This window comes from Eleutherodactylus coqui, chromosome 5, assembly GCF_035609145.1.
Source record: "Eleutherodactylus coqui strain aEleCoq1 chromosome 5, aEleCoq1.hap1, whole genome shotgun sequence".
In the NCBI taxonomy this organism is placed as follows: Eukaryota; Metazoa; Chordata; class Amphibia; order Anura; family Eleutherodactylidae; genus Eleutherodactylus; species Eleutherodactylus coqui.
The window spans coordinates 68202907-68217728 of record NC_089841.1 but is presented as its reverse complement, the minus strand read 5'-3'; the positions used below and the strand labels follow the sequence as shown (position 1 = coordinate 68217728).

Genomic DNA, 14822 nt, shown 5'->3' with positions numbered 1-14822 from the left:
GGAACTCTATCTGAGAAGAATGACTACAACATTACTTGAAACATGACAGCTCCTCAAACGTAGTGAAAGCAACACAGGACTCCCACTTCCAGCTGTTCATGTAAGGACCCAGGTGGAGGCAGCAATGAGAATCAGATAGTAAGCAGCAATCAATGGTTCTCCACCATATAAAATATTTGAGGCAGGCCTGACTTCAGAGCAAGCAAGCCCATAAATCTTTGACAAGGTCCCCCTCCCTAATAATAGTACAACTTCGAAATGGTAGGAAAAGCATTTATCAACTGTACACCTAACATTGCATTAGAAGTCAGTTAAAGTTTGAGAAAAAATAGTTACAGGTGAAGAGTAAGAACTTACAGCACTGGGAGACGGCCATGGGCAGCGGTTTATTCTGCACATCATCTGTGTAGGAATACTAGAAAGACAGAAGGTCATGTATATCATTAAAATCAGATATGTGTAATATATAGGTATATACATTAACAATGCAAAAGTCATTGGACAGAAAATATGTAGGACCCCCTATGGCTCAGTGAAGTGCAGCAACTCAACATGGTATCAATTCCATAGGTGGATGGGAGACATTTGGAAAGATATTGAGCCATGTCATCTGGTTAGCCATCCACAGCTCCGTGGTGTTTGTAGGTTCAGGATCTAAGGTGTTAATGGACCTCTCCACCACATTTCATAACCCATTCTGCACAACTTGGGCTTGATAGCACAGTGCACTAGTCTGATAGAATACCCCATCATTGTGGGGGTCCATGAAGTCTATAAAGGGCTGCAATTGGTCAGCAACCGGTGAACCGTAGTGGGAATTGGTCAATGATGCGATTTGTCAAGAGAGGCTTCTGTAACAATATTAGAGTGGGTTGGGCTAGATATAATTAATCAGAAACTGTAGCTCAAGCCTGGAAATGTTTCTAGGATCTAGTGAAGTACAGCAAGTAGTAAAGTAATGGTGTCTGCTAATAACCATCCACCCCCCCTAATTAGTTACAGTGCTCCCTAGTGTCCCTCCGACTTGGTAATGAGGCTTCCTTATGGCCACCCCAATTATTAATGGTGCCTTCAGTGTCCTTTCACATAAAAATGGTGCCCCGTAATGCCCTCCCACATTGTAATGGCTCCTACTACCACCCCTACATAGTAATTGCACCCCAGTGCCCCCTCCCCCTACAGTAATGGTGCCTCAAACTCTTAAAAGCTCCTTTAATTACCCTCCTTTAGTAATGGAGACCCCAGTGCTCCCTTACCATCCCCCTCCTACACTCAGTAATAGCGCCCCACCATCACAATCAAATATAGCAATGGTGTCCCTTACTCCCCCCCCCCCCACTTAATAATGATGTCCCCAGTGCTTCCCTCCCACTTAGTATAGTGTCCCTTAGTGCCCCCCACTTAGTAATGATGTTCCCAGTGCCCCACTACTTGGTAATAGTGTCCATCTAGTGCCATTTAATTGGAAGAACTGTTCTAAATATTAGTAAACATTGATATGCCAGTTTGCATTGTAAATTTTTAGCAACTTGAACGGATGAGCATATAGATCCGTGAACTCCCCCCCCTCCCCCACTACCATTTGTGGGGGATGGGACAAAGGAGGGCGTGTCTGTTGGGTAAAAACTGTATGTTTGCTGTGACATGCCCTATAATTGTGCAGTACACAGAAGATCTCCAACAAGCGTGGTGTCACATAAGAGCCCAGCAAGCGGCTGCCTTCACAGCGAGGAGAGTTACTATAATTTGCTGTGTGTGATGAGATTCGCTGCGAGCTGTGGGAGGATAATTGCCGGGTTGGAGGAAAGACGAATCTAGCTTTTCTTGGAAGTTTTCAGATTTTGAGCTCTCATAAGTCACAACAAAAAGGAAACCTGTAGCCCAACATGACCGCACTCACAGAAACACAGAAATCGATGCAAGACGAGGAGTGGTGAAAGCTGCAATACTATTCACTCCCTTCATATAAAGTATTCAAGATGGTGGAGGGGTACTGGGACATACAGTGTGTTACACACCAATCTATGGATAGATTACATAAAAGGAATGCCAAGATCATTGGAAAATCTAGAGCAGATACGCTGCATGTGCCGGTACCCACAAGGCACGCTTTCTTCAAACCGTAGGATACTCTGGGTATGGAGGCTTTTCTGACAATTTTCCTGAATGCTTCTCTATCGGACTTAAGGGGAACCTGTCATTGAAAAGGCATCTCATAGAATGGTAGAGTTGGATAGGACCTCCAGGGTCATCGGGTCCAACCCCCTGCTCAGTGCAGGATACACAAAATCATCCCAGACAAATATTTGTCCAGCCTTGGTTTGAACACTTCCATTAAAGGAGAACTCACCACCTCCTGTGGTATCCTGTTCCACTCATTGATCACCCTGGCAGAAAGTTTTTTTCTAATATCTAATCTTTGCTCTCTCCGCCCCCCTCCTTTCAGTTTCATCCCATTGTTTCTAGTCTTTCCTTGTACAAATGAGAATAGGGCTGATCCCTCTGCACTGTGACAGCCCTTCAGATATTTTAGGCAGCTATTAAGTCTCCTCTCAGCCTTCTTTTTTGCAAGCTAAACATTCCCAGATTCTTTAACTGTTCCTCATAGGACATGATTTGCAGACCGCTCACCATCCTGGTAGCTGTTCCCTGAACTTGTTCCAGTTTGTTTGTGTCGTTTTTTTCCTTTTTTTTACACAGTATTCCAGATGAGGTCGGACTGAGGAAGAGTAGAGGAGGATAATTACCTCGCGTGAGCTAGACTCTATGCATCTCTTAATACATCCCAGAATTGTGTTTGCCTTTTTGGCTGCTGCATCACATTGTTGACTCATGTTCAGTCTATGATCTATTAGTATACCCAAGTCTTTTCACATGTGCTGCTGCTTAGCCCAATTCCTCCCATTCTGCATGTGCTTTTTTACATTTTTCTTGCCCAGATGTACGACTTTGCATTTCTCCTTGTTAAATACCATTCTGTTAGTTGCCACCCACTGTTCAAGCTTATCTAGATCTTTTTGAATACTCTCTCTTTTCTAGTCTTAACTATCCCTCCTAGCTTTGTGTCGTCAGCAAATTTGATCAGTTTTTCATCAATTCAATTATATCTACTGCATTTTCCTGATCAACCTGGCCCGCAATTCTGTCATAGAAGGAAATTAGATTCGTCTGGCATGACTTGTTTGTAACAAACCCATGCTGGCTCTGGCTAATTGCTACATTTTCATCCAAGTACTTGCATACATGCGGTTTAATAATTTGTTCAAAGATCTTTTCCGGTATAGAAGTCAGGCTCACAGGCCTGCAGTTTCCTGGATCCACCTTCTTCTTTGGAAGATAGGGACAACATTTGTTCTTTTCCAGTTGTCTGGGACTTCCTGTTCTCCAGGAAGTTTCAAAGATTTTGGCTAGTGGTTCAGCAATTAACTCTGCAACTTCCTTCAGTATCCAAGGATGTAATTCATCTGAACCTGGAGACTCGAATTCATGTAAGTTAGCCAACTGTTCCCTCACCATATCGCAGTTTATTGCTAGTCTGCATTTTTTTTATTCCCCCAATAGCATGGGGAAGATCAGTTCATGTTATATCTTTTTCGGAGAAAACCGATACAAAATAGGAATATAAAAAGGTTAAGCCTTCTCAACATACGTCTTAACCAATTCACCATTTTCATCCTGTAAACATCCTATAGAATCTTGGACTTTTCGTTGGCTTTTTTTTTTTTTATTAAATCACTTTTTATTGAAATTTTTCTTTTACAGTAGCAGATAAATTAGAGTAAGTATACTTTATCAAACAGCAGCTTATCATTAGGTAATTCAAAAAAGTTAATTAAAGATGCAATACATTTTAATATAACTGTGCATATTAACTGAAAGTTAATCTCAGTCGCCTTTTCTCGCCAATTTGGATATGCTTAAAGGCTTTATTATCTGGTCTGAGATAGCCGACCGAGATCACTTTTATGAACGTAAGGTATGCACATTGATAACAATATAAACATTATAGAGGGTATAAGGAGTGAAACCAGGAGGGGGGGGGGTGAAGGAAAAGGACGGGGGAAGGTGGGACATATTTTGTCAGCTATCAAGGGACTACACTTCCTCTCTTGCCTCACTGCTGCCGCTCTCCGGCTTCAACGTCTCCACTGTCGCAACCGCTCCTATGGCCCCCTCCTCTCCTCTCTTATAAACATATATTGTCCTTTGCTTGTAGAGTCACATGAAGAAAGGAGTGGACTTTTCTTTTGCTTTTGGACATACCCCCAAAACCCCCTTTTTTTTTTCTTTTGTTTTTTTATTGCTTGCAAGCCTCAATTCATTATTAGCTTTTCTGACACTTGCCCTACAGTTTTTGCAGACTACATTATATTCTTCTTTAGATATTCCACCTCTTGACATTCGATACATATTTTTCTTCCTTTTTGTCGTGTGCGCAATTTCTGTGTTCATCCATCCTAGTCTCTTTAAATGCTTCCTATTCTTCCTTCTTTTAGGACAGGAAGAGCTAAGCGACTTGATATATAGTTTTGTGGGGAAAGTTTCAGTATAACTTGTAATTTATTGATCTAAAGCTCTGTCCATTCGGAGCTTAGGAGTCTAGTGGGCAGTCCCATCAGTGATTGACATCACAGAGGTAAGGGGGTGAACACCTGTGAACTCATACAGAGAAGACTGTCAATCAGAGAGATAAGTGTCAATCACTGATAAGACCGCCCACTGGACTCCTAAGCCCAGAATATGTAAATATTTAAATAGTTAGACCAATAAATTAGAAGTTATACTGAATCCTTTCCCACAAAACTATCAATCCATTCAGCTGACTACAAAAAGAGCTGCATTTTCAACATGGCGGATTGCAAACTCTGATATAATAGGACACAAAATAATAAGTGACACCAAAATGCCATGAAAGATATTCTGAAAAGGATGGAGTTTTATGTAAGCTTTTAAAACATTTTACAATTCCATTAACCCATTCCTTCTTTGACTAAGGGTGTATTCAAATGGCAGAGTTTCTAGCATGGGTTTTGTGTGTCGCGAAACGTACAAAACTTGCACTGACAGACCCCACTGATTTTCAATGGGTCTATTCAAATGTGTAATTTTTCCTCTTTCAGTGATGCATGTTCCATTTTTCTGCGAGTCCAGAGAAATCTTCTCCATGGCTTCCAATGGGAAAAAAAAGTGAGAAAAATTCTCATCCTACTCACATATACATGGGAATTTTATGCAAATGTGATTTTTACGCATGTGAAAAATCACGTGTATTTTGAAAAGGAAAAATTAAAATTGCATGTTCAGAGATGAAATGCGATTCTCTCGAACTGTAAAGCACTCGCAGTGAATGTTACAATTTTACAAGCGTGACATCACTATGGACTAATAATTGCACCTGCCCCTGTAAGGCTTGAGGGACAGTTAGGAGGGAAAGCCTCATGGGATCTGGGAGCTTTATGTACATGATGGGTGGATGATATGTCACCTTCTATGGAGCCTCATGGGATCTGGGAGCTTTATGTACATGATGGATGGATGACATGTCACCTTCTATGGAGGAGGTTTGCTGGTTAACTATGATCTGTTACAAAAGGTTATTACTGGGTCAGATGAGATGGCACAGAGTGAGTTCTGCCCAGTGATTGACTGGCTGGCAGACGCAGATGATTGGCTGAAGAAAAATGGCGGGAAATGCCTGTGGTTGTCAGGCTGAATCTGGTGGCCTGACAGTGGCTGGTGATTGGTCCCGAGGAGCAGGCTGAGAGGAGCAGCAGTGAGATATGGAGGTGCAGAGATGTGGACCATCATCATCTGGAAAGGAAGCAGCATCCAAGTGACAGCTCCCTGTTCCTGTCAGCTCCCCTCACAATTCCTGTCAGCTCCCCTCACAATTCCTGTCACAGCTTCAGATCCTCTGTGAAGATGGAGGACCTTCTGCAGCGGCTGATCGTCAGCGAGGATGAAGCGGACGCTGAGGAATAGCTGCGCAGATGTCTGGAATCCCCTGCGCTTCAGCTTAGGACTTGTCAGCAGTGCCGGCCAGGAGGAGCTGCAGAGGACATTGTGTGAACACTTGTATCTGAGGACTTGTCAGTAGAGAACCACCAGCGAAGCAAACGCAGAGGCTGCCTTTACCTTCATCCGATCAGAGGTGACTGAAACCTGGCAGAGGGAACAGTGCCCAGCAGATGCCAACACCAGCAGGAACAGTGCCGACCAGATAACACCGAGTCCTGGGCTTGTGTACCAGTTGGGACAGATTTTCCTTGGCGGTTTTTGGCGGGACGGAGCCAGGAGTGGGTCCATTATAGGGGAGACATGTAAATCTTTCCATTGTACTTTCGCTCTGCTCCTGGTTTTGGCTCACGGAGGGCTGTGCATGGGGGCCATCGTGAGAGCGCCCCCTAAGTTAGATTTGTCAGTTTTAAATGTGTTAGTGTTAACCCTTACTAGGCTGTAAATGAAGGGCTAGTTTAGGGCGATGATGGGGAATGTATGTCTGCTAAACAATTCTGTTTTATTAATTGTATCATCTCTGAGCTGAGGTAACTGGCCACTGCACGCAGCCCCGGAGGCCCCCGGGGCTGCGCGCAGCCCCGGAGGCCCCCGGGGCTGCGCGCAGCCCCGGAGGCCCCCGGGGCTGCGCGCAGCCCCGGAGGCCCCCGCTGCGCGCAGCCCCGGAGGCCCCCGCTGCGCGCAGCCCCGGAGGCCCCCGCTGCGCGCAGCCCCGGAGGCCCCCGCTGCGCGCAGCCCCGGAGGCCCCCGCTGCGCGCAGCCCCGGAGGCCCCCGCTGCGCGCAGCCCCGGAGGCCCCCGCTGCGCGCAGCCCCGGAGGCCCCCGCTGCGCGCAGCCCCGGAGGCCCCCGCTGCGCGCGGCCCCGGAGGCCCCCGCTGCGCGCGGCCCCGGAGGCCACCGCTGCGCGCGGCCCGGAGGCCACCGCTGCGCGCGGCCCGGAGGCCCGGAGGCCACCGCTGCACGCGGCCCGGAGGCCCGGAGGCCACCGCTGCACGCAGCCCGGAGGCCCGGAGGCCACCGCTGCACGCAGCCCGGAGGCCCGGAGGCCACCGCTGCACGCAGCCCGGAGGCCCGGAGGCCACCGCTGCACGCAGCCCGGAGGCCCGGAGGCCACCGCTGCACGCAGCCCGGAGGCCCGGAGGCCACCGCTGCACGCAGCCCGGAGGCCCGGAGGCCACCGCTGCACGCAGCCCGGAGGCCCGGAGGCCACCGCTGCACGCAGCCCGGAGGCCCGGAGGCCACCGCTGCACGCAGCCCGGAGGCCCGGAGGCCACCGCTGCACGCAGCCCGGAGGCCCGGAGGCCACCGCTGCACGCAGCCCGGAGGCCCGGAGGCCACCGCTGCACGCAGCCCGGAGGCCCGGAGGCCACCGCTGCACGCAGCCCGGAGGCCCGGAGGCCACCGCTGCACGCAGCCCGGAGGCCCGGAGGCCACCGCTGCACGCAGCCCGGAGGCCCGGAGGCCACCGCTGCACGCAGCCCGGAGGCCCGGAGGCCACCGCTGCACGCAGCCCGGAGGCCCGGAGGCCACCGCTGCACGCAGCCCGGAGGCCCGGAGGCCACCGCTGCACGCAGCCCGGAGGCCCGGAGGCCACCGCTGCACGCAGCCCGGAGGCCCGGAGGCCACCGCTGCACGCAGCCCGGAGGCCCGGAGGCCACCGCTGCACGCAGCCCGGAGGCCCGGAGGCCACCGCTGCACGCAGCCCGGAGGCCCGGAGGCAACCGCTGCACGCAGCCCGGAGGCCCGGAGGCAACCGCTGCACGCAGCCCGGAGGCCCGGAGGCAACCGCTGCACGCAGCCCGGAGGCCCGGAGGCAACCGCTGCACGCAGCCCGGAGGCCCGGAGGCAACCGCTGCACGCAGCCCGGAGGCCCGGAGGCAACCGCTGCACGCAGCCCGGAGGCCCGGAGGCAACCGCTGCACGCAGCCCGGAGGCCCGGAGGCAACCGCTGCACGCAGCCCGGAGGCCCGGAGGCAACCGCTGCACGCAGCCCGGAGGCCCGGAGGCAACCGCTGCACGCAGCCCGGAGGCCCGGAGGCAACCGCTGCACGCAGCCCGGAGGCCCGGAGGCAACCGCTGCACGCAGCCCGGAGGCCCGGAGGCAACCGCTGCACGCAGCCCGGAGGCCCGGAGGCAACCGCTGCACGCAGCCCGGAGGCCCGGAGGCAACCGCTGCACGCAGCCCGGAGGCCCGGAGGCAACCGCTGCACGCAGCCCGGAGGCCCGGAGGCAACCGCTGCACGCAGTCTGTGGTTGAGGCGGCTGCTGCACGCAGTCCGTCGGCTCTGAGGTAACGGCTGCACGCAGTCTGTGGTTGAGGCGGCTGCTGCACGCAGTCCGTGGGCTCTGAGGTAACCGCTGCACGCAGTCTGTGGTTGAGGCGGCTGCTGCACGCAGTCCGTGGGCTCTGAGGTAACCGCTGCACGCAGTCTGTGGTTGAGGCGGCTGCTGCACGCAGTCCGTGGGCTCTGAGGTAACCGCTGCACGCAGTCTGTGGTTGAGGCGGCTGCTGCTGTTAAATCAGATTTGGGTTATAGTTGTTTGTTATTTTATGACTGTTCCTTTCACGTAATGATGGCCGGAGGAGCAGAGATGGTTAATAACGGTTACTGGGATGTTGGTGTCACCTCGGTGTAACTAGTTAGGTGTTTGTTAGACATTTTTGGCACGCCTCACTACTTTGATGTGTTGTTACATGTATGGGAATCGAGGTAAATATTGTGCCAGTCTCATCCATTTATTGTTTTAGTCTGAAATCAGTACAAATTCTTTGCATCCAGGAAATAGAGAATTTTCTGCACAAAGGCAAGATGCCAGTGAGGCCCTCATATTGGAAGTAGACCCGGCTCATTAAAGAAGGCTCCCGATACGGCTTATATGTGCATGAGTTAAAGGGACTCAGCTGTGAAGGGGTTAAGAAGTTAATTTCAGTTGTTTATGATCCTGAGGTAGTTAAATTGCTAAGAACATAGCTGAGGGCAGAGTTGCCGGTCATTTTGATAACCCCCCTCCCCCCATTTTTTCAATTTGAGGTTGTCCCCTTTAAGGGTGATACCAAAGAAGTAGTCCATCCCCCCCTCAGTGATTTATCATCTATCTTACCCCAAGCAGTTTTCTCTGGATGCTGAGGCGCTCCTGAGCTGCTGGCAGTAAGATATGCATCATGTGACTACATTGGCTTTATTATGACACTTCGGTTATGTGATGCAGTATTCTGATAACTTCTTATTGGTTGGGGTTCTAACTCTTTGGGTTTCCGATTTGGCGTTACCGATGGGATCTAAGGCATCCTACTATTTAGAACGATCCTCATTTTTAGAGTAGGGGGGAGGAAGGAATCTCCTGATGCTGGTGTAATACACTACTTAGATGATTGTTGCTTATGGGGCATCAGGGTAATGAGGGGTGCACAAGTTTTAGAGGGCATGTGGTCAGGATGGAGGATTTTGGGGTGCCCCGGGCGCACGGGAAAAATGGTATGGCCATGTACTCGGTTGGAGTTTTTAGGTATTCAATTGATAGCATTGTGATGGTTTTTCTAATTGCCAATGTCAGGGGTGTATAGTTTATGGGTTTAATTAGTCAGACATTATGTATGAAGGACGATTACATGGAGGGAGTTGCAGCGGTTAGCTGGTCGGTCCTGTTCGGCTTCACAGGTGATTATTATTGGTCGCAGGTATTCCCGCAGGTTATGTGTGGTGATCTGCGGTTGGAAGGCCCATACATCGCATGCGCAGATGTCAGGGGAGCTAAAGCAGGATCTAGTGGTATGGTTGGTATCTGTGACTTTAATGGTCAGTCAGCTTGGTGATGGGAGTTTGTGGAAGCGGAGGAGTTATCATTAGTGGATTATGGTTATGGAGTGATTGTTGGTAAGAGCTGGTCGGCAGGAGTTAGTTCGTAGTCAGATTATGTCTAACATATAACCTCTTATTGATGTTAGAGATGGTCGGTGTGAGATTAATGCGGCTGCTATCTTATAGTCTTGTTTGCTGATGCAGCAATTCAGGGAAGAAGAGTCCAACATTTAGGATGCAGCTCATATAGCTCAGTGTGGAAGGCATTGTGGGATATTGCTTTCTTTCAAAGATGGCATAATCTGGTACCTATTAAAGGGGTTGTCCCGCGCCGAAACGGGTTTTTTTTTTTTTTTCTCAATAGCCCCCCCCCCGTTCGGCGCGAGACAAACCCGATGCAGGGGTTTAAAAAAAACAAACCGGATAGTACTTACCCGAATCCCCGCGGTCCGGTGACTTCTTACTTACCTTGCGAAGATGGCCGCCGGGATCTTCACCCACAGTGGACCGCAGGTCTTCTCCCATGGTGCACCGTGGGCTCTGTGCGTTCCATTGCAGATTCCAGCCTCCTGATTGGCTGGAATCGGCACACGGGGCGGAGCTACGAGGAGCCGCTCTCCGGCACGAGCGGCCCCATTCAGAAGGGAGAAGACCGGACTGCGCAAGCGCGTCTAATCGGGCGATTAGACGCTGAAATTAGACGGCACCATGGAGACGAGGACGCCAGCAACGAAGCAGGTAAGTGAATAACTTCTGTATGGCTCATAATTAATGCATGATGTACATTACAAAGTGCATTAATATGGCCATACAGAAGTGTATAACCCCACTTGCTTTCGCGGGACAACCCCTTTAATTCTGTTTTTCAGGTAGAGCGATTGATCAGGGGCTGTAAGGCAGTAGCTGATGCCCCTGATCAATGCTCTGCTATCACATTTCGCTTACTAGAGAAGTTGGTAAAAGTATTGCCTGAAGTGTGTAGATCAGCATATGGGCTACAGCTGTTTAGAGGTGACTTTAGGGCCTTAAGGATGTGTCAAACCATCGTAGCCTTATAATTAAAAAAAAAAGGGGGGGGGGGTAAAGGGGTGTGGTTTCACTTCTTTGCTCATTTTCATGAGAATATATGCCTGGTTAGGAATTTGCAGGTGTTTGTGGCTATGCCCGCAAGCACCAGGTTTTGTTGATCCACGTACCCCGTTTCCCTGGAGATAAAACCTACCCTGTACATAAGCCCTAGCTTGATTTTTCAGGATTTTTGAGGATGCTTGAACTATAAGCCCTATTCCAAAATTAAGCCCTAGTTGCAGTTACTTAAAAAAAAGTCAATGTAAATAGTGTCTAGGCAGCTATACAGGGCAAAAGTAAAATCTTACAGAGCAAAAATTAGTAGATGACCCTGTCTTGTTTTTTGGGGAGGCAGGGATGATGGACAGTCATTATCTCGCTTTTAATGTATAATGCTGCTTAAAAATGTTTACAGGTGTGGTTTTATTGAAGAAAATGGTAGACAGATGGGTTTCATCTCGGTTTAAGTTGTACATGCGCCTAAATAATATGGTGTACTAATTCTTTTTTCATTTTAGGAAATTAAGAAAAGTATTGTGTGGATTGTTGGACCCTCCTTTGTGTAACGGGCTTGGAGAAGGGCAGATCAATTCTTGGTGCGGTAATAGATGTATGAGGTGGAGTGGATTAATGGCTGAACTGATGTATAAAGAGTCACGTGTGTTCTGTCCAGATGTTTTAATTTTACACTTAGGGGTTAATGACATAGAAGAGAACACATTGATATGTCATGGGACATTGAAAGGGAGAAGTGGAGCATTAAACAAGGTTCCAGACACAGTGATAGTATTTTCAGATATTGTTCCTCAATTATTATGGTCATTGCGGATGTCTATATATAGCATGAGAATTCGGAGAAGGGTTACCCCGGTGGTAGAGCTCATGCCAGGAGTGGATGTTCTTTTTAGACATGTTGATACGGAAGGTTTGGTTCCAGGCTTCCATAGGAATGATATAGTATACTAGTCAGAGACTGCGTTGGATATTTTTAATATGGATTTGTGTAGATGATTGAGGAGGCTGCGGTTTGTTGGGGGAGGGGGGGGGGCATGTCATTAGTGGATGCCATGGCCTGGTGGGGGATTGTCGGCCGCATTAGGCGGGTGGGCAGGTAAACTTGGGGAGAGTTTGGTGGTGGTAAACTTGTGTCTGTAAGACAGAGTTTACAGGAAGTGTTATGGTTATTATTGGTTACATTTCTCCCCAATGTTTGTGACCCCGTTAATAAACACCGCGGCCTTCTTTATCCAATATTGGTGTCTGTGTCGGTTATTTATAAGAGTTTGGTAAGGTTTTAATAAAGCGTAAGATTCCATGTGAATGCACCGTTGCATATACATCACAGAGGTCTGGTGTGAATAGGAAGCAGGCTTATGAGTACAGCCCACAGCATACCCAATGGGTGCCAGCTCTTTAAAATAGCTGACACCTGCCACAATAGGAGCTTGCTCCAATTGTGGCCGTTTGCTTCATTTTAAGGCAGTGCTGACAACAGCATATGAACAGTAAACCAGAGGGGGCGAGAGAACCTATGATGTGATAGCGGGTTGCAGATAGTTGCCATGTCAGTCGTGGGCAAAGGCTCCCAGGGCTGCCATGGATACAAGCTTATTAAGTCCTGCTGCCAAGATTAGCACTACAATATACTGCAACACAGAAGTATTACAGTAAACTGCAAAAGCGATCAAGTTATCGCAAAGTTATATTGGGCTAAAAAAATAAGTTTAAATTTTAAAAACTTTTTTTTTTTCGTTCACGAGCCGTTCCTCGCTCAATTCTAGTTTTCTTGAATTGAGCAATGAACTCTCATCAGCGGTGCTGGCTGTTCTCACAGTCCACAACGCTGATAAGATTCTGTCAACTCACGTCCCGCTGGTAACTTACAGTGGGGCGTGAGCTGTAATCGCAGAGAATACAGCTGTTTGCTTATGCAAAACAGCTGTATTGTTCGCTGAGCGATAGCGGCGGTGTCCCGCTCTGCCTGCATAGCTCTTAAGTAGCTATTTAGAAACTATAGACTATGCAAAGAGGATTACTCAAAAGGGTCACTGAAACGGTTGTTTGGGGGGAAAAAAAGGAAATCCGGTAACATTCATATTTGGTTAAAAAGTATATCCAACCTTTATTGTTCCATATTTAAAATGAGGATCCGGCAACGTTTCAACCTGATACGGTTTTTGTCAAGCCCGTATCAGGTTGAAACGTTGCCGGATCCTCATTTTAAATATGGAACAATAAAAGGTTGGATATACTTTTTAACCAAATCTGAATGCTACCGGATTTCCTTTTCTCTTCTTCTATGCTGGGGTTTTCTCTGGTTCATTAACCCCATCACAGCTCTGCATTCCTTCTTCCTCCCCATCCTGTGTGGACTTTGTTTTTTCAGCGGGTGCTGTTGGATCCTTACACTTTCAAACTGTCGTTTGAGCGATCATCTGTCAGTGTAAATGGGGTCTTAGGGCCCATTTAGACAACGATTATCGCTCAAAAGAGGTCTTCTGAGTGCGAATTGTTGTGTCATTTACCGCGCAAGATGATCGCTTCAACGTTGAACAATCACCTTGCGCTCCAGAGTATGCAGAAAACAAGTTGGGGGGGCGCTTGTTTTCTGCATCCAGCTGTTACCCGCTGGGAGCGTCCGGCTGTCATACAGCCAAGTGATCCCAGCGGAGGATGCAGAAGACAAGCGGGGACACCCCGCTTGTCTTCTGCATTCTCAGGTGTCCCCGTGTGCTTTCTGCATCCAGGTATTTTCTGCACAGAGCGCCCGTGCGGGGTATGGAGAACGCAGCTAACAGCTGCGTTCTTCATTCCCCGCCTGTCATCAGGGAGCGGAAGCAGCTGAAACAATAGTATCGATAATTATTGTGTCTAAATGGGCCTTTACTCTGGATCAGTAGAAGATATGTAGTGTCTGTACACAGTGACTCCACCAGCAGAATAGTTAGTGCAGCTCTGGAGTATAATATAGGATGTAACTCAGGATCAGTACAGGATAAGTAATGTGTGTACACAGTGACTCGACCAGCAGAATAGTGAGTGCAGCTCTGGGGTATAATACAGGCTATAACTCAGGATCAGTACAAGGTAAGTATTGTATGTACACTGACTCCACCAGCAGAATAGTGAGTGCAGCTCAGGAGTGTAATACAGGATGTAACTCAGGATCAGTAATCTATGTACACAGTGACTCCACCAGCAGAATAGTGAGTGCAGCTCTGGGGTATAATACAGGATGTAATTCGGGATTAGTGCAGGATAAGTAATGTATGTACACAGTGACCCCACCAGCAGAATAGTGAGTGCAGCTCTGGGATATAATACAGGATGTAATAGAGGAACGGTACTGGATAAGTAATTATGTACACAGTGACTCCACCAGCAGAATAGTGAGTGCAGCTCAGGAGTGTAATACAGGATGTAACTCAGGATCAGTACAGGATAAGTAATGTAATTTTTTTTTTTTAATCATGCTTTAAAAAAAAAAAAAAAAAAAAGTTGGAATATGTTTTTCTGTAGACTGGTGCACAATGCTGGACATTGAGACATCTATCCAGCGCAGTATAAATGCAAGACTTGTTTGGTCTCACATTCAACTAAAAAGTAATGAAACTGTTTCTCCCCCATAAACCAAACACTACTGTAAGCGGCGGCTGGCTGCAGCACACGGATGTATGATAACAGTGATGCCCTGCAGGTACTGGAAGCGGATACCATGGATACGAAGATCCAGGTGAGTGGCAGACGCAGTACGTTCAGCTTCTGACCTTGACGTGTTCTACTTCTACTGAGAACAAGCAACTAAAAATACACCCACCTCTCTGGCCTCTCCAAGGGTGTTCAGCTGCTCCAGCGTCTTGGTCCAATATTTCGCCTCCTCCTCTGGGATATCTGCAGGACAACACAGAAATCAGTCATTGGGATGGCTGGAGAAAACGC

The 14822-nt window shown here is 48.5% G+C and overlaps 1 protein-coding gene across 2 annotated transcripts in view; it reads right to left on the bottom strand.

Annotated features, from left to right (window-relative positions):
• Positions 1-14822, bottom strand: part of UNC13B (unc-13 homolog B) — a 307612-nt gene that overhangs the window by 213715 nt on the left and 79075 nt on the right. For both annotated transcript variants that reach the window (XM_066602685.1, XM_066602686.1), the window contains exons 7-8: positions 14701-14774; positions 358-415 (exon numbers count right to left, since the gene is read on the bottom strand). In XM_066602685.1, the coding sequence (XP_066458782.1) occupies positions 358-415; positions 14701-14774 (132 nt within the window). The remainder of the gene's footprint in view (positions 1-357; positions 416-14700; positions 14775-14822) is intronic.